Source organism: Seriola dumerili, unplaced genomic scaffold (genome assembly GCF_002260705.1).
Source record: "Seriola dumerili isolate Sdu_G_001 unplaced genomic scaffold, Sdu_1.0 BDQW01000393.1, whole genome shotgun sequence".
Lineage (NCBI taxonomy): Eukaryota > Metazoa > Chordata > Actinopteri > Carangiformes > Carangidae > Seriola > Seriola dumerili.
The window spans coordinates 157,517-177,415 of record NW_019174648.1 but is presented as its reverse complement, the minus strand read 5'-3'; the positions used below and the strand labels follow the sequence as shown (position 1 = coordinate 177,415).

General features: G+C 38.7%; 1 protein-coding gene across 1 annotated transcript; it reads right to left on the bottom strand.

Annotated features, from left to right (window-relative positions):
- Nucleotides 1–3,689: 3,689 nt before the first annotated feature.
- LOC111233464 (cysteine and histidine-rich domain-containing protein 1-like) lies at nt 3,690–11,067 on the bottom strand. The gene is made up of 11 exons (XM_022761285.1): nt 10,876–11,067; nt 9,835–9,884; nt 9,670–9,726; nt 8,195–8,349; nt 7,731–7,834; nt 6,861–6,913; nt 6,022–6,092; nt 5,481–5,583; nt 5,246–5,365; nt 4,631–4,693; nt 3,690–4,440 (listed from the first exon to the last, which is right to left on the bottom strand). Exons 1-11 carry the CDS (start codon nt 10,937–10,939, stop codon nt 4,009–4,011), a joined length of 1,272 nt encoding a protein of 423 aa, XP_022617006.1. The 5' UTR covers nt 10,940–11,067; the 3' UTR covers nt 3,690–4,008.
- Nucleotides 11,068–19,899: the final 8,832 nt, after the last annotated feature.

The window sequence follows — 19,899 nt, the reverse complement described above, 5'->3', positions numbered from 1 at the left end:
TGACTTAGTATGGTAAGACCGAAAAATGTCAAAAAACGACATAGTATAGTATGGCAAAAAAGTCAAAAAAACGACATAGTATAGTATGGCTAAAAAGTGAAAATAACAACATAGTATAGTGAGGCAAAGAACAACATAGTATAGAATGGCATAAAAAGTGAAAAAATGACTTAGTATGGTAAGACCAAAAAACATCAAAAAACGACATAGTATAGTATGGCAAAAAAGTAAAAAAAAATGTCATAATAAAGTATGGCTAAAAGATGAAAATAATGACATAATACAATGAAGCATGAAACAACATAGTATAGAATGGCATAAAAAGTGAAAAAATGACTTAGTATGGTAAGACCCAAAAACGTCAAAAAACGACATAGTATAGTATGGCAAAAAAGTCAAAAAATCGACATAGTAAAGTATGGCTAAAAAGTGAAAATAACAACATAGTATAGTGAGGCAAAGGACAACATAGTATAGTATGGCATAAAAAGTGAAAAAATGACTTAGTATGGTAAGACCGAAAAATGTCAAAAAACGACATAGTATAGTATGGCAAAAAAGTCAAAAAAACGACATAGTATAGTATGGCTAAAAAGTGAAAATAACAACATAGTATAGTGAGGCAAAGAACAACATAGTATAGAATGGCATAAAAAGTGAAAAAATGACTTAGTATGGTAAGACCGAAAAATGTCAAAAAACGACATAGTATAGTATGGCAAAAAAGTCAAAAAAACGACATAGTATAGTATGGCTAAAAAGTGAAAATAACAACATAGTATAGTGAGGCAAAGAACAACATAGTATAGAATGGCATAAAAAGTGAAAAAATGACTTAGTATGGTAAGACCGAAAAATGTCAAAAAACGACATAGTATAGTATGGCAAAAAAGTCAAAAAAACGACATAGTATAGTATGGCTAAAAAGTGAAAATAACAACATAGTATAGTGAGGCAAAGAACAACATAGTATAGAATGGCATAAAAAGTGAAAAAATGACTTAGTATGGTAAGACCGAAAAATGTCAAAAAACGACATAGTATAGTATGGCAAAAAAGTCAAAAAAACGACATAGTATAGTATGGCTAAAAAGTGAAAATAACAACATAGTATAGTGAGGCAAAGAACAACATAGTATAGAATGGCATAAAAAGTGAAAAAATGACTTAGTATGGTAAGACCGAAAAATGTCAAAAAACGACATAGTATAGTATGGCAAAAAAGTCAAAAAAACGACATAGTATAGTATGGCTAAAAAGTGAAAATAACAACATAGTATAGTGAGGCAAAGAACAACATAGTATAGAATGGCATAAAAAGTGAAAAAATGACTTAGTATGGTAAGACCAAAAAACATCAAAAAACGACATAGTATAGTATGGCAAAAATATTAAAAAACACGACATAATAAAGTATGGCTAAAAAGTGAAAATAACAACATAGCATAGAAAGGCAAAGAACAACACAGAATAGAATGGCATTAAAAGTGAAAAAATGACTTAGTATGGTAAGACCGAAAAATGTCAAAAAACGACATAGTATAGTATGGCAAAAAAGTCAAAAAAACGACATAGTATAGTATGGCTAAAAAGTGAAAATAGCAAAATAGTATAGTGAGGCAAAGAACAACATAGTATAGAATGGCATAAAAAGTGAAAAAATGACTTAGTAAATTTAAGACCAAAAAACATCAAAAAACGACATAGTATAGTATGGCAAAAAAGTCAAAAAACACGACATAATAAAGTATGGCTAAAAAGTGAAAATAACAACATAGCATAGAAAGGCAAAGAACAACATAGTATAGTGTGGCATAAAAAGTGAAAAAATGACATAGTATAGTAAGACCTAAAAATGTTAAAAACAATATAGTAAAGTATAGCTAAAAATTGAAAATAACGAAGTAGTATAGTGAAGCAACGAACAACATAGTATAGTATGGCATAAAAAGTGAAAAAATTACATAGTAACATGAAAGTGAAATGTCTAAAAATTGTCATTGTTTAGTAAGGCATAAAAAGGTCACAGAATAGTAAGGCATGAAAACATAAAACGTTAAATGTCATGAAAAAGTCATAGTATAGTAAGCCATAAAATGTCAAAAAAATGTAATGGCGTAGTAAGGTCTAAAAACGTCAAAAAACGTCAGTATAATTAGACGTCATACAATATAAAGGCCAAAAAAGTAAAAAAAACGACTTGTATAGTAAGGAATAATAACATCTAAAAACGTTACAATATAGTAAGGCATAAAATGTCATAAAAAAGTCATAATAACGCATAAAAACATCAAAAAACATCATATGTTTTTTAACATTAAGGCATAAAAACGTCCAAAAACATCATAGTATAGTAAGGCCTATAAAGTAAACTCATAGTATAATAAGGCGTAAAATGTCATAATAACATTTTAAGATACTAAGGCATGAAAACATCAATAAAACCTCTTGTATAGTAAGGCATAAAAACGTCATAGTCACTCACTGTTTGCTCATGCATTTGTCAGCATGTGCACTCCAAGTAGGATGAGGGATACCTGCAGATGTAGCCTCTTCACAAACTTTATTTAGTGTATACAAACTAGAAATTGATTTTGTAAATAGTAGGTCTATATCACCCTCATTGTCGATAAAGAATAAAGAATTATAATACAGCCTAATAAATCTCAATTTCCACCCTGTGCAGCCCAGCCACACTGGTCTCTGAGAACTTGTGCATCATATCCAGGTAGAACAATTGTAAAATGCAAACACCAATACACAATAAACAAAGATAACAATCCAATAAACCTCAGAGTGAACAGCAACAGCAGCCCTTGGCATGAGAGTGCACACCGTCTCCATGCAGCTGTGTGCCATATGTATATGTATGTGCATGTGCGTCGAGCTGTGCCGCATCAATTAAAATATTATTTCTGTGTTGATATTTTTTTATTCTGCAGTGTGCTGAAAACATATCTATAGCGTTGTATTTCAGCACTGTAGCCCAGACAAACCTGTCCATTTGGATAGAAGATGTGCAGTAGCACTAAATAAATCAATGTGTAATATAACTACATGGAACGACTTTAATTGGCACTTTGATAGTTACCAATGCCTCTTTGTGATGTCTTTTATTACTTCACAAGGCCTACATTTATCTGACAGTTTTAGCCTTCAAATAAATAAATAAATGAATACTGTTTCCAAGCTTAGCACTTATTTATTTTTTCAACTGCTTGAGCAGAATTACTTGAGAGCCCAAACAATGTGCCTATGGGTGCTAGAATGCTGCTAGATGCTAGAATTCTTTCTTTCCCTGTAGTAAAACTGCTCAGTGAGTAATTCATGGAGTAGGCGTGCTTTGAGATGTACAGTAGGCTCATAATGATGATAACAATGTGTTGAGCTACAATTGCAGCATGACTCATAGACTAAATCCAACCTAAACTGTTTTGTTTACAGTAATACCAGTGGATACTCAGGATTCATTAGGCTTTTAAATGAACCATTAATCTTAATCTTTCTGTTTAGAAGGCGTGGGGATGTGTGATGGATAACAACTCTTTATATACCACTTACCTAGCCATTTATCTGTGTTGCGTTTAGTCATGAAATGTTTTAGTAAGAGACTCACAAAAAGACAAAGACAGAGCTTTTGATGTAGAAACAGACATAGAAAAGTCTTTATTTCTTGTTTTGAAGCTGCATACAGAGTATATTCACATTTGAGGAGAAAAACATCACACTACAATTCAAATAAAATAAAACATAAAGGGTCCAGTGTGTTTGTCAACCAATAATGTAAGTAACTGCTTCAAGAGAATCAACCTCTTGGGTCGTCCAAAGTTAGAAGGTGTTTGCAAAGTACCACAATTCATTTGTAGCTACAAAACATGGAGTTGGAATCTAATTATCTCTGAAATAAACATTTGATTTTACTCATTACAAAAATCAGTTTTGAATTAAAGAGTTTTCTGCCCTGATAATGCAAATCACATCCGATCAACACGCTGTTTTTCAGAGGAGTTACTCAAGGTCGGGCATGTCTTCAAATCCCTCCGCTTCCTCCTCCCTCCTCTGTTCCTCTAGCCTCTTTTTCTCCTCCTCCGCCTTCCTCCTCTCCTCCGTTGCCCTCTTCATCTCCTCCTCCACCTCCTTCCTCTGTAAATTCTGCATGTCTTCAGCTTTCCTGTTCTGCTCCTCTCTCTTTTCCTGCTGTTTGTTCTGCGGTGTGTCATAGGCCCACTCCTCGTCCGAGTCGCTGATGTCGTCGTCGTCGATGTCCCAGTCGGGCTGGTGAGACTCGTTGGTTTCGGCGAGGGAGTCCTCTACGGGCTCAGGCTCCGGTTTGTAGTTGGGGTCCTCCAGTTTGCCCCAGGCCACCTGGTCCGCCTTACGCAGGGAAATCTCCACTTTGGATGGGACCATGTTGACTGAGCTCTGTTTGACATTGATCACCTGAGGAGGGTCGGAGGAGAAAAGCGTCAGAGGTATCAAAGGAAATATGTGGATATAGGAAGATTATCATGTCAAAAACGTGCAAGTGGGAGGAAATTTTCCACTTGTTGCTAATGTAGCTTGACAAACATGATTCCAGACAAACTAATGTCATTCCACTGACAGACACATTGAGACGTATTTTACTCACCCCCCACATGTGGAACTCTCTCTTGAAAATCTTATTGTTCTCAAACTGGATTTGACACGAGAGCTGCAGAGAAGAGGGAAGAAGAGAGAAATGAGGTGAATTCATCATCATGTTTAATACAGAAAAAAGGCTTTGTCGACCATTGCCCACTTAGTAAAGACCTGCAAGTCCACTGAGCAAGGACACCGACAAGGTAAACCGACCACCTCACTCTGACCACGCACAACTTTGTACTGACATAGCACTGCAACCGTGTACCTCAACAAAGCACCGTTGTGCATGAAGGCAAAGAAACCTGGCTAATCACAGGCCGTCACAACAAACCTCACACACGTGTCTCCTTTGCTGTTGGACCTTACAACTACCAGTCTGCAGTGAACAAAGAACATTTCATTTCTGGTTATGCTAATCGGCTATCTCTTGAGCTCCAAACCTGAGAACACTGCGACATCAGCTGCACTTTCCACTAACTACACATTCTCCCACACCTCCGGTCTGTCCGGCCGAGAAGGTGGGACTCTGAGTGCGTCCCTCCCTACCTTCAACAATCTCTGCCAAATGAATAAATGTAATTGAATGTAATACGTGTGTTTGATTGTGTGCTGCTACACTCACCACTGTCCGGTTGGCCTCTATGCAGGAAAGTTCAGGGTTTGCGTTCTTGGCGTAAATTGTTACAACAACATTATTTCCAGTCTGGTGCCAGTCGTGTCGACAAGCCACCTTCTTCTTGTCGTGTAAACACACACACACACACACACACACACACACAGATCAGCCACAAAGGAATAAACTGGATATGTCCAAATACTACAACTGGGTTCTACCTTTTAATGACTAGTGATTGTACCTGTTTTGGGACCCAGCGATGTGTCCCTGTGGTGCAGCCCTTCTGGTCGAGGAAAGCATTGAAGTCTATTGTTCTAATGCAGCAGCAGCTCCAGTACTTGTACCTAAACAAAAATAAAATTGTGGGTTTGTCACAGCTGTGTCATTCAGGAAATTGATCAACCTGACTGATGTATGTATTCAAATTCAACACACAGCAGTTTTTAATATTTGTTTGAATTCATGTGGAAAATGAAGGGATATGGGGGCAGTGACAGTTTTAATTTACTTCTAAAGTCTCTTCTTTTTCTAATGTTTGATCTTTCTTTATATATTTGAGCTTTTATGTTTCTTGCTTTTCTTACATGGCCTTCAGTTTTGTTTTTGTTTTTTCTCATTTGTCCTTTGTAGAAACTAATTATGGTTTAAAAAGACAGTTACAAATAACGATTATAATTATGACATTGTAGATTATGCATGATGCCTTTGTAATATCCAGATTAAAGAGCTGGAAACATCCACCAGCAATTTTAACTCTGTGTGTCTTTGTGTTTGTTTCTTACCCCTCATGGAAGACGGGTGCACCAGGGTGGTGGGTGCAGACCTCCATGTCTGTCTCTGGGCCTTGATACGCCTAAACACACACACAAACACACACACATACACACACAGTGCAAATGATTACAGATCAGCTGACCAATGATGTTTATCAGAGTAGAGTTTTTCTTTCAAGTGTGTTTTTGTTTGGCTGTAGTGTTTCTCAACTTTTGGCTTCCGAGCCCAAGTGAGCACTTATTTGTGCAGACGAGGTCACAGAAGATTTTAAATCGACTTTGCTAATTGAAAAAGGTCGTGTTAAAAGAGAACACTAGTCTATATGTTTGTTAAACTAATTTACATGATCGCTCAGGTGGAATAAATAATTGTCTGAAGTAAGAAATATTTCTTATCAAACATTCACATTTTATAAAGATCATATGTGTTGTATGTAAAATTGTCATCTACACAGTAATTAGGGTGTAGCTTTCAAGTAATTGGTTGAGTAGAAAGTACAACTTTGCCTCTGATGGAGAAGAAGTATGAAGTTCTATAAAATAAGAAACAATCATGATAAAAGTAACCCAAGGTTATATTTAAGTTAATTATTTGAGACAATATAATTATTTGTGGGTTTTTGGGACCTTAAACTAAAAAGTCATGAAGCCAGCAAAGGTTGGAAAAGTGTCATGGTGCAGCGACGGGTCATTTCCTGTTACCAGCCTTGTCCACTAGATGGTGCAGTTAATAAGCTTTACAAGCGAAGCTAGAGGAACAAGTGAATGTGTGTGTGTGTGCTGATGTTAGAGAGTTGATTGTTGGGCCATATTGAATATGCCTATGAACATACAATAAAGATACTCACCGTTTTGCATCCTGAATTTTTGCATCTTGTCCCTTGTATGACAACCTCACTGTCTGATGGAGGAAAAGGGTGAGAGAAGAAAATCAGCCATCTGTCTTACTGAGGCAGGTTTGTCTGAGCTGCCACATGTTCACTTGTTTTACAAAAATATAAACTGTTGTTGAATTATCTATCAAACTCACAAAAACACAGGCATTGGAAGCAGAAGAGACAAAAGACATGTCATACAGAAACTAATGAACATACTTAGTTATTTGTATTGACTCAAAAGTTTGATTTTCTTGCAGCTGGTGCGCTTGGAATTCAACCTGTTTCTATTACAGATCAACTTGTTTCAAGTGTTTGACTTTAGTACAGTGACCTGCCTTATTGTGTCTCATTTCATATATAGTTTCTCAATTTGAGAAAAACTTAAAGACAAGTTCATTTCTGCTGATTATTTAACTGTTTTTTGATTCTATAAATACAACATGAAGCCAAATGCACACAAACATAAAGAAAAGTCTGATTCTTTCTAAACATTTTTGTAATTAAATTTGACTGTAACTGCCTTTAAAATTTCACTTTCTTGTAATAAGCTCAAAAATCTGAGAGTACAATAAGAATATTTCAACCTGTTTCAACCTGCTTATTTTGTGTTGTTTCAAAAATACAGACTCTCATTTTGTTAAATATTTTCCAGAATAAATAATACATTTCATCATTAGATCATCACTAGAGACCTTTTTTTTTTCTTACTGCACTGGAAGATTTTTCTCACTTCTTTAGAAAAAGTTTGTACAACTGAACTGAGGTCAGACATGACTGAGTAAGATAGAGATTTCAGTGTAAAGACCAGAGTTCTGTTCAAGAACACAAACACACACTGACCTTTCTGATCTTTCTCAGCTTTCTTACTGATTTCCAGTTTCTCCAGCACCTGAGCCAGCGATGCAGACACTTTCTGGGGCAGCTTGGTCATGGGCTCATCTGAACTGTGCGCACACACACACACACACACACACACACACTCATGTTAACACAGAAAATGGGTGCTGGAAAATAAGCACTCAAGGTACACATACACTGCAGCATCAGCACAGGCCTGCAGACAAGGACATTATGTTATCCACTCAATTATTTATTCCAGGGATGTTGCATGCGACCTCATCCTGACCTCTTTGAATTAATGCATGTACAGAGGCAGCTGCATGCACGGGCAGCTACAAGGTGGTATATGTGCAAAGAGACAGAGTCCATTTCCATCTTATGCAAATGTAAAAAAAAAAAAGAAAAAGAAAAGAAAAAGAGGACGCTTGTTAGAAACGAGAGCTGAGAGGAATTTTTAAACACACCTGGGTCTCTCCTTCTTCAGCTTCTCTGCAGATTTGGGTCCCTGGTAGATTATCTCCTGGCCGTTGGTGTGTTTAATCTCCCTCTTATCTGACACGACCTCCGGCCGCAGAGGCTCCTGCGGCTTCTCGTTGCTGTGGCACCCACGGGTGCAGCCCTGTTCAAAACGAGAGAGGTCACCTCAGCCTGATGAGAAGAGGAAAGTCTGCACAGGCACCGAAACTTTCATGTATAACTCTTCTGAGTGGAAGACACCATCGCATAAAATTATACCTCGTTTTTGAGTTAAAAAAAAAAACAACGAAATTTTGAATTTTTTTGACTTTAGTTAAAATCAATTAAGAAAACATAAACAAATTCAGAAAACATCTTCATCAATGTGACAACACACATGCTGCAAATGTGTGTGTGTTTGGTTGTGCTGTGGGTATTTGCAGCACGTGTTGTCACATTGATGAAAACGTTTTCTGAATGTGTTTGTGTTTCGTTTATCTGCATGTGTTTTCATAAGTTGCAGTGCTTGTTGAGCTCTCTGGGCCACCGTAGTCTGCACTTTAAAGGGATAATTACCAGAATTCATCCTCTGTCTGTTTATGTGAGACATTAGCAGCTTGATCCTAACAAATGTATAACATCTTGTAAAGTGGATGACGGGCAATTTTCCAGCTGCAGGGCGGCCACATGTGCAACGCAGCAGTTCCTGCTTGCTGTAACTGTCCCTCCTGTTCACACTGGCCTTTAAAAATTTCCATTCGTGATGTATTTTCAACGTGAGAGATGAGGGACAAACACAGACGGTATTTATCTGGAGCTGATACAAGGCTTCAACAGTTGGACAAAATCAAGTGTGCATCTTTCAAGGTTCCCTTTTTGTGTTTCTGTCCTTTCTCTGCAGCTCAGCACACAAACACAGACGGATCGTGATTCATTTCTTACTGGAGTAATGAATAAAGTCATTTGAGTTGATAATAACTAATTCATTACCAATTAATAAGAACTTAATTAATAGATAACTTTTTTGTTCCCAACTCTTATTTATTAAGTCACTAATTCATTTCAATTGTGAAATAATCCAATGTGTTTTAAAACTCAAAGCTGTTTTTTTATCTCACATGACATCAGGCTCAAGAATTCATCAAATCGGAATTTAATAATATTGATTGATACTAGTTAAGAGGAATTATTTACTATTAAAAACTGCTGTGTGTTTTAATATGCATGTGTTAAAGGTATTAGCCAGAAATGTGTTAATGACGCCTTCAACTCATCCATAACTGTGAGTGCATTTTACATGAGCTGCTTTTTACATTTTGTCCAGTATTTCCACGTCTGCTTTTGAAATATTTGATTGGCGTTGAATCTATACAGTGACCTTACACTTCCTCGCTTCCTTCCTACATCATAATGAACCGCAGATATTTACAGGAACATGAATTTTTTGCAGATGTTAACAGCGTGTTTGACCCTGAGCTGTTACCTTGATGGAGAGAAACTCTGAGAAATCTGTTGTCCTCTTCTTACAGCAGGACCAACCCTGCAGAGAGACACACCAACAAACATGTCATCTTTTTTTTTTTTTTTTTTAATGCAGAAAAACAAAAGTATCGTTGTTTATTTTTATTTACTTGTGAGTGACTTTTACCTTCAGAGCATCGTGGAAGATTGGGACTCCTGGATGGAATACGCAGGAGTCTGTTAGAGGAATGAAAAAAAAAAAGTCAGTCTGTATTTGGACACACAGTCAGCTGGGTGCACCAGCTGTCCACAGGGGTCACTGGAGTTGAGAGGCAGAGTGTGTGCTCCATAAAAGGAAGCTGGTTGCCAGGAAAGTGGCTGTGTAGCTCGGTCGTCCGCCTGGAAACACGTGGCTCACCATGCATGCTAAGCTAGCTCAGACTTTCTCTCTCAGACACACACACACACACACACACACACACACACACACACACACACACACACACACACACACACACACACACACACACACACACAGCATGTATGACAATAAGGACGCAACTTCTTTGATGTCACACAAACCAACACTTGGTTTAAGCAGATTTTTGACTATAAACCCAACTTCCTGTCACCTGTTGAGTTCTCTAAAAGTTAGTTTAGAAACCCAAAGTGATCTCAAATCTTTTGCAATGTGTATGTCATGTCTTCTTGTAATGAATCTGTCAATTTTGTACCAAGTTTTCACATTTAATTTGCAAATTTGGGAGAGAGACACAACTAAATGTGGTCATATGAGCATACTTTCAAAATAAAAGGAGACGTTAATCCAATCATTGAATTAAATACTGTTTTATTGGCTTTGAAAAAGTTGCCCAGGATTAATTTAAAGTTTCTTAGTGAAAATAGCTTTTAAATGTAGGAAGTCTAGTCCTAATTTCACCAATTAAGTGACATAATGTTGAAATATTTCTGGTTTTCAATGTGCTCTGTTTGCTCAGAAGTTCAAACTAACTGAACATAAAGATCTTATTGCAAACTAAGAGAAAATCTAAGAAGAATTAAAGCAAATCTGTAAAGTACAAGATAAAAAAGAGCAACTTTAAATGCTGATTTTCATGCTTTTGTCCCACAGACTGACGCTTCATATCCCAAATATCAAAACAAAGCAGAGTCACTCTAAAGAAGCGATTTAAAACCACAGACACAGAGACAGGCAGCAGGATCTTACCGTCCTTGTTCTTGTCAGCGTCATACTTCTCTCCGCAGCCTTTGTTGTAGCACATCAGAGCCATGTTGGCCTGTTGGTTTGTCTTGGTTTCTTTTTTTTTTTCTTCACCCTTCGGTCACTGTGTGTTCGATTCTTGGTCGGATTATCTCCCTTCCTGCTCTTAAAGCTGAGGTCAGAGCTCCAGAAGTTTCTCCAGACAGGGGCAGAGGAGAGATCCAGAAGGAGTGATCGCCTTCTGGAGAGAGACAGAAAGAGAGAGAGACGGGGTGGGGGGGGGTCTCTCTCTCTGTCTCTGGTTTGGGCCTTGCTGAATGAAAGATAAAAATAGCAGCTCACCTCCCTCCTCTCTCTCCCCTCCCGTCTAAATTTACAGCTGTCAAAGCTTATCTGAAGGTGGGGGATGACATTCCTCCTGGTGAGAGTCGGCTGTCACCGACAGGCCCTGCTGTGGCCCGACGGCCGCCACAGTAGGCCTGACAACTTGTGGATATCTGTCGCTTTCTGCCACTGGATCCACTGCAGACCGGACTCGTCATGGGAGCAGCAGCCGCAGTTCTTCCACCTGCTGAAGATGCTAGAAGACATTTTCAGGGCAGGGACACGTTTGTGCTCAAATTTACTGGATATTTTTAGAGGAAAAACCTGATGAGGAAAAGTAAAATGTAATTCACTGATTAGCGCCGGATCAATATAAGAACATTACACCCATCTGTGATTGCTGACCCTCTCATTCCAAAACAATATTCAAAGGACAGAAATTCCCAATCGTGTTTTTTTAGTTCCTTATACATATTGATAATCTGCCAATACTGCACTTTCTATTAGTATTTTATACAACAGTTTGAATGTGACAGCAGAATAGGTCTGCTACAGGAAAATACAACCTGTTAAATAATGTGTATTTCACTGTAAACCCAGATCCATCCATTTATTTAGAACAATTTCCAGTGAAGTCTGTGGTTCATGCTGTAGCTACATACTCTTATCTCTTCTGTTACTGTCTATTGAAGTTTTAATAACTACATTTGAGAGATTTGTGCGAGAAAATGTTTATTTATGAAATAAATAATAAAATATGAATGGAAATATCAAAACATCTCATTGCCTGGTCACTGGCATCAATATATCCTAATAAAACTATCGGTTTAAAGGTGATATAAACAGTTACATATACTACTTGCAACAGACTTATTTCTCCTAAGAAATCACTGTAGCTTTTTAAAGTAGATATGAGTAAAATTCAAAGATCTTAAATTGTATAATTTTACATATTCATTAGTACTTCAGGTGGACGTGGATGGATTAGTGAAAAGGTGGTTTACATCTTGGGTTTATGGAGTTCTGCACCAGAGTCTCATTCATCCTGAGCACAGAGAGACAAACTGCCGGCGACAACAGGTGGTACGACAATAAATTATTCACTAAAGACAAAACACTGCTGTTTGTCAGCCTCAGTTCGTTCTGACTGATGTATGTCTTACTAAGGACCACTTAGTCAAAAACAAAAAGGAAAACACTGAAATACGACCAAATACATCACCCCTGGCATCTGTGAGAGCCTCTTGATGTGATTGTGGAGCAAATGTACACAAACACTTTCATTATTCAGAGCTCAGCAGGAGTCAGGAGGTGGGAACCTGCTTTTAAATCCCTCGCTGTGGGAGCGCTCAAGTCGTCCTAATAACACACAATAGCGGGGGGGGGGGTCCACACCACACTGGTAGAAGTGTTTCAGGTCAACATGTCACAGAGGATAAACAGTACAAGTATACACAAAAACAAACAGCAAAACAGCAACTACGCACTGGAGATTAGTGGTAATTAAGTGTTTCCCATAGTTACAGGATCTCTGGGACATTTTGAAGGTGCCACTTATGTTAAGTTTGCATGTAAACTCTTGCCAGGGTGTTTTACTGGTGGTTTAATCCAATGGAAGCAGAAGAATATGTCGTGGGAAATTCCCTCTCACATTTAATATAGTTATGTGATAGTTAATATCTATTAACTATCACATTTTTATGGCATTCTGCTGATCTTAGCCTTAGAAACCATTGTTTAATTTTGCATTTAATTAAAAGTCTTCACAGAAAGATACCACTTTACAATAAGACTACCATTATAAAAGGATTTATAACTGGTAAAAGGAGCCTCATTGACAAGTGTGAAACACATTCACCATTTATTAATGAGTTACTATGAGGCTCCTCTTACCAGTTAGAGATGGTAGTAACTCGTTAGTAAGAATAATGAGTGATGAGCATTACTTTGATCTTGCCAAATAGCGATCCTGCATCAATGTACAAAAACTGTTATAACTTATTTATAATTATTTATTTATGATTTATAAAGTTTAATAACCTCATTATAAACCATTGATAAATCCTTTATAAGGGTAGTCTTATGTGGCACCTTATATTTTATTCTTTGGACACTAAAGTTTGATTGGAAAACCACATATAAAAATATGTATAAAAATATATTAGTAACTCAGTGTCCTCCCTCAAACACTGCTCCATCATTGTGCCCTTGAGCAAGACATTTAACCTGGGCACATTAGTACGTTGGTTATATGAATGTAAAATGTTTTCAGGATAAACAAGGTTAAAAAGCGAAGCAGAACTTGCCACCCGCACTGAAATGCAAGATGAACCCCTGCAAAAAATATTGGATTGGGTAAAACATGCGTTGAGATCTCACTAGAAAAGAGGCTGAATTAAGAAAACACATTCTCACGCCCTGCGGCGCCGCAATTAAAAGTCAGAAGATGCACTGTTTGACATTTCAAGGCCTTGAATTTTTATCATCTGAGACTTTAAAAAGTACATTTCAAGGGTTTGTAGACTTTCTTTGCAGTTTAAGCAGCGGGTTGCGACTGCAGCTCATTCAGCAGCTGTCAGGAACACTCAAAAGACAGACACTCATTTAGGAATGGAAAATGACTTTTTATTTCTTCCAAAAAAAGAGAGAGAGAGAGAGAGAGAGAAAACAAATCCCTAGAATAAACAAATATACTGCTGTAAAATAAAAGCCTGTGATTTTTGTCGACTGAAACATTTGTTTGCCTTTCCATGCTTGATACAATCCATATATTTCTGCTTTAAATAAATAGAAAAAATGTACAAAGAGATGGGGGGGGGGGGGGGGGGGGACAGAAGAGAGAGGAACAGATTAAAAGGTGTACTCTGCTCAAAAAACATTTGGCATCATTGAGAATTCATGGCTGATCCTGATGTATGGGGAGGTCTGCAGCCCTCGAAAATCTGCATCGTCTGTCTGTTTTAACCCGCCCCCGCTGAGTAGTAATCATACCTATATACTGCAGTATGAACGCTAATATCTTTCATGTTCAGAAAAATAAAGAGTAAATGAAAATAATGCGGTTGCGGATAATGAGAGTATGTATTTAAGCTCTGTGTTGTGAGTGTGAATGTGTGTGTTTCTCTATATACAGAATAGTGAGGCAGCAATCCGAGGTTTCTTACCAAAAAACACAGATGTAGAAAAAACAGAACGTGCACAAGAGATCTTTGATTCAACACACACCGGCTCACTGACAAAACGAGGAAATTTTTTATCTGTTTAACAGCCTCTCTCTTTGTTTCTTTCCATTTTCATTTTAGTGGGTGTCTAGACTCCTGGATTTCTCTTCCTACACTGCCAAGGCTGCGACGCACACAGCGACCCACAGATGGCGCCACAACAGTGCAGAAAGGACTATATCTGCCTTTGAGGACATGTGCTGCGAGTAACAAATGTGACATCTTTGGGAGAAGTAACACAAACAAGTTTGGCGCTCCGTTTTGCTACAGTGGCTCGTTTATCGACAGTGACAAACATCTGTCAGATTCGGTCCAAACAAGTGATGAACCTTGCTGTCATGGACGGCAAATGACCGGTCAAGAAAGTCTGATCCATCTCGCCTTTTCGCCTTGTCGGGGGCGCCTGACAGACAATACGTTTTTAAAACAGGGACAACAAGAGGAGAGAATTTATCATCATCATCATCATCATCATCATTATCTCCATCACCATCACTGTCATATCATGCTTTTTTTTGGAAAAAGGACAACAAACATCCACAACGATACAACCATGCTCTCACCGACCCCGGAAAGAAAAGAGGGATGGCTCGCCAGAGAAGAGTCTGCTCTGAACATTTGATACACTTGGCCTTAGCAGACAACAAAGTATTTAATATGACATCAAGATTTATCAGTGTATCCTTCTCCACCTGGACTCGTGCTACAACAATGCAGAGAGGTGGTAGCAGCTTTTGAAGTTGAGAGAAACTTTCTAGCGGTAGCCACAAGGCTCGCCACATGGCTCGCCACAAGGCTCGCCCAGGTTAGAGGGCAACCCCAGAGAACAGTGGTTGTACTGGGAAACTCCCAGACAAAAAGAGAGTTTAAAATTCGAGGAAGGGAGTTGCCGAAAAAGAGCCTGCATGCTCGGCCAAAACCCTCCCCGGATAACAAAATTACCTACATGATAAAGCTGTAATAATTACTGGCAGTTACATCAACGCTAAGGAGACGAGGAGACGAGCCAGTAACGTTTATGAGATCCGAAAAAACCACAGTAGTCTCCTCCTCTACGCCCTTTTTGAAACCACTCAAGACACAAAGAAAGAAAACCTCATCGCAACAGGCAGGACTGAATTTCCATGCAGAGAGAATCTACGAAACGGAACGAGACACGGGAAGAAAAGAAAAGCAAAGAAACTGGCCCACAGGAACACAAAATGTAGATTTAGCTTGCAAGAAAACGCCTGAAAAAAAGTAAGTCAGACCAGGTTAAACACTTGTCTTCATACCAAACCCAACCAATTTTGTATTCTACAAACATCAGAAAATGATGAGAACTGTAGCTGGACCTGATATGAATTGTTTTTAAGATCCAGTGTGGTGATGACCTGATTCTGGCTCGGCGCCACCAAAGCGACGCCTCTTTCTGAAATGCCAGTTTATCACACCAGATTAGAGACAGCAAGACAGCTGTCGCAGGAAATAAAGAACCATGATTAGAACTAAATTTGGTGCCAAAGCGGAGGCATCCATTAAAAAAATAAAAAATAAATTAAATAAATTGTGCCAAACTTGGAACCTAAATACAAAGGTACTTTTATTTTAGACCCTGGAGAGGAGGATTTTGAGGATGGAGAAGCTCCAGAATCTATGTTTAGGATGCATGCAGTGTCAGAGGGAGTTCATGCTGACACCAGCTCAGTTTTAGGGCTCAAGAAAGCAACTTTCTGTTCACTGATATTTGGCTGGACACAAAAATCAAAAACGTTTCCCTGCTGAAGCTGGAATTGTGCTTCTCCGGGATCCACCGAAGCAAACGAGTGGCATCCGGACACGTTCGCATGCGTTTCTTTTACACTTGGTTTTGGGGGGTAGGACTTGTCACATTTAGCAAACCACAATGTAAAATCAGATATAGTCTGGAAACAGAAATCAATTTCACCCCAGTGACCGAGTGTAAACAAAACCATGACATTCGTGAAAGAGAATTTGGATTTATTATCAATGTAAAAAGGACGGGACGATGACAAGCTGGTGAATGAGAAATGTGTTTTCCTATACTCTGCTAGAGAAACAACTCGTGGCAGTAGTATGCTGAAATATACATCCAAACACTGAAGGAGAAAATAGAGCAAACTGCCTGACAGGATATTGACGTCCACTGTGACCTTCCGTTACCAATAACACATTTGTTTGCAAAGATGTTTACATGTATTTCCGCAGAAGCAGAATTCCAGTCTAACAGGGCTTGGAACTGAAGTTTTGTCCAGATATTTAAGGGATCTGTGGATTCTCTTGCGACATTTTTCCGACTAAATAAAAGTACCCCTGAACATCAGCTAGTTGATTGGCAAATTGAGCAGATTAACTTTCTAGCTGCTGCTGAAATCTGCTAGCATTTAGCTAAAGCTCATTTCCAAACATGGTTGGACTACATACTGTACTCAGTTCTAGAAAAGCACCGTATGTCTCTGCCACAGCCAACAAAGCCTCCATTTGTCACAAAAGACCTGGATATCCAAGCATCAGATTGGCTGTTGAGGTTCGTCAGTCCAATCAGAAACAGTTTGTACGATGCTGACATCATAACGAGAGGCGAAGATGGCCGATTGCTGGCGAGACGGGGAAAAAAGATGAGGACCTTACCTACCGGACACTGGAGTGATGCTGAGAGCGAGAAGAGAGAGCGCACTTAAAGCTAGAAAGAAGCGAACCACAAAGCCTGAGCCTCCGAAAGGTTTCATCTACAGCTAAAAGACAGAGACACCAAGAGAGATAATAGAGCTATAGTCAGAGCAGAGGTGAGGACAAGGTGGGAAACCTATTGCAGGAGGTCTTCTACAGGTTTCAAGGAGGATACTATGAAGAGAAGCTAAGCTAACACAAGACTGCGACAAGAAGTGTCTAAGAGCAATATCTATCCAACAGCGACAGTGATGGCTGAGCGCAGACAATCTAGACAGAAACTGGTTATTATTACTATTATTTTTTTTTTTTTTTACATATCTACACATACCAAACAGTGACAAAGCAGGCTAAAAAAGCATTCTAGAGATAGACCAAGTAGACAGAGTTGAGAGACTGAAGCAAGATTCTAGAGATTTCACAGCAGAGTGGATGATGAGTGCGATACGACTGGACTATTACTGATGGTTGTTGGGATGTAGACACTGGGCTGGGACCGGGGGATGGGACTAATAAACAGTTTCAAGTTCATTGTTTGAATGGCAGGAAAATAACTTTTAGTTACCTGCCAAAGTGGCTGGTTTAGACAAAAAGATTAGGCAAACTTGTTATTGTAAAACCCCAAACTATCTTTTACAAACTTCAAATCTCTTTCTCAACTTTTTTTCCACGCCAGGAAAACTGGCAACAGCTCCACTACGGCAGGATAGTCACTTCAGTGCAAAATTTTTGCATGTGCATTTTGCAACAAAATTTGATTTTACAAAAACAAAACGAGCACGTCTTGTGTCAAACTCGCTGGCTCAAATTTGGCTTGAAATCTGACACAATTTGACCCTCAGAAATAGCCCTCAATGGAAAATGTACACATAAATGTGTAAGCATACACGTGAACGCACGGCACAAACACACCGACAGTCAGACTCACGGTGACGGAAGCTTTGGCTGAAGAATGGCCATGACATCTTACACAAGTCAAATTTGATCCCCAAAACTTCCTGGAACCACAGAGCGAGGGTGATGCCAAAAGTTCAGTGTCGTTTGGCTCTTGGTGCAGATAGAGTCGCACTTACAAGACTCTCACTTTGATTCAGTGCAATTTAAAGTGAATTCAACTTGATTCAGTAACATGTAACTCACTCACTCAGTGCTGCTGTCATCAATCATTGGCACATAATGTGGATCTGCCAATAGGGTGTACCTAACGAAAAAAGCTCTTGAATGTTTAAATCTGCTTGTTGAGCTAATGAAGACAAGAAAACCAGATACACACAGGTCACCAAGGTGCTAACAGGCAGCTAACAGGCTAATGATGCTAATAAACACTCTTTAGCATGATGCAAGTACAAATTTCTTCAATTTTACCCAAGTAATGGCCAAAAATGACAAGATAAGCGCGTTAAGTCCCACCTCGCTAAAGGCCTGGTTACACCATTGTTTAAAATTTTGGGGATTCGCTCACAAGGGGGAGGTTAATTTGTATTAACTTTTCAAAGCAAGTTCAACTTGCTATAAACTTTAACACACAAATTTGTGCTGCTGACCAATAGCAACCTGTCTTGACATTGCTGAACTTAGAGTCCAAAATGGAGGAAGCCAACGCTGCTTATTAGTCGCGTTGCACCATCCACCTTATAATATAAAATAATAATTATTTATCTTATATTAATGTTCCAGAAAATCTTCTCTTGGAGTATAAACTGCTCCACAAAAGAGGAATGGCCCGGAGACCAAGATACATCTTTTGAATAAACTGGGTGAACTTACTGTCAGTTACAACACTAGCTAGCTTAGAGCTTTCTTTCTCATCTCTTTACTCTTTACTGAATGAAATGATGTAAAATCCCAAGGACAATATACCAGGGGAAGGTAAACAACAGCACAGAAAAAAGAGAAAAAGTTCAGAGAGCTATGTGACTGACTAGTTCTTGTCTGGCTATTGTGTTAGCGGTTAGCTAACCAGCTAACAAGCGTTTCACATAGGCACATGGATGAATTTCGCTGTGCCGCTTTCTGGTGTGACCGGGCCTCAAGAAAAATATTTTTTAAAGAAAAGTTTTGGTTCACAAACAGTTCAGACAACTCTGTTGTTCCATGCTAGCATGTTGTCATCGCTAATCCCTGTCTCTCTGTGTGTATCTGTGGCTTTAGGAAAAGAAAAACAATGCAGTATGAGTAACAAAGACTTTAGCTTAAAACCCATAACAACAAACGCTCAACTACTATTAACAAATGGTTCAACAAATTGCTGTACAAGCCCCGATAACATTCAGGAGAGGTTGCAGGAGAAAACAGATTGAAAAATACAAAGATATCCCAACAGAGTGGAAAATTACGGGAAACACACTGGAGAAGATTTGCCTCTAAATCTCTCGCTGATTGGACAGTTGTGGACTCAGACAGAGAACGAGGGAGGGGATGGAGAGGAGGTCGGTCGTGAAGGTATTGTCTGAAGCAACTGCTGTGCGCACACAAACACAAACACACACACCTCCACATTCACACTGAACAAACACTTGTTCTCTCCTAAGTGCTCCCAAGTTGCCGTTGCAGGCGGGCAGAAACCCAGAGAAGACAAAATAGCACCAGTATGAAATAAAGCTAATTCTGCAGCAGAGACTCTCATGACAGTCAGATATATACAGTCTGACTGTAAAACCAGAGGTAGGATTTCCTCAATCCCCTCTTATCTCCTCCATCTTTCTTTACATCTTTCTCTCTCATCCATGTTCCCTCTCCTGAATCATCACTCCATCGATAGGATTTAAAACACAAATCAGGACAATATTACAGAAAGAAGCTACTATTACACAAG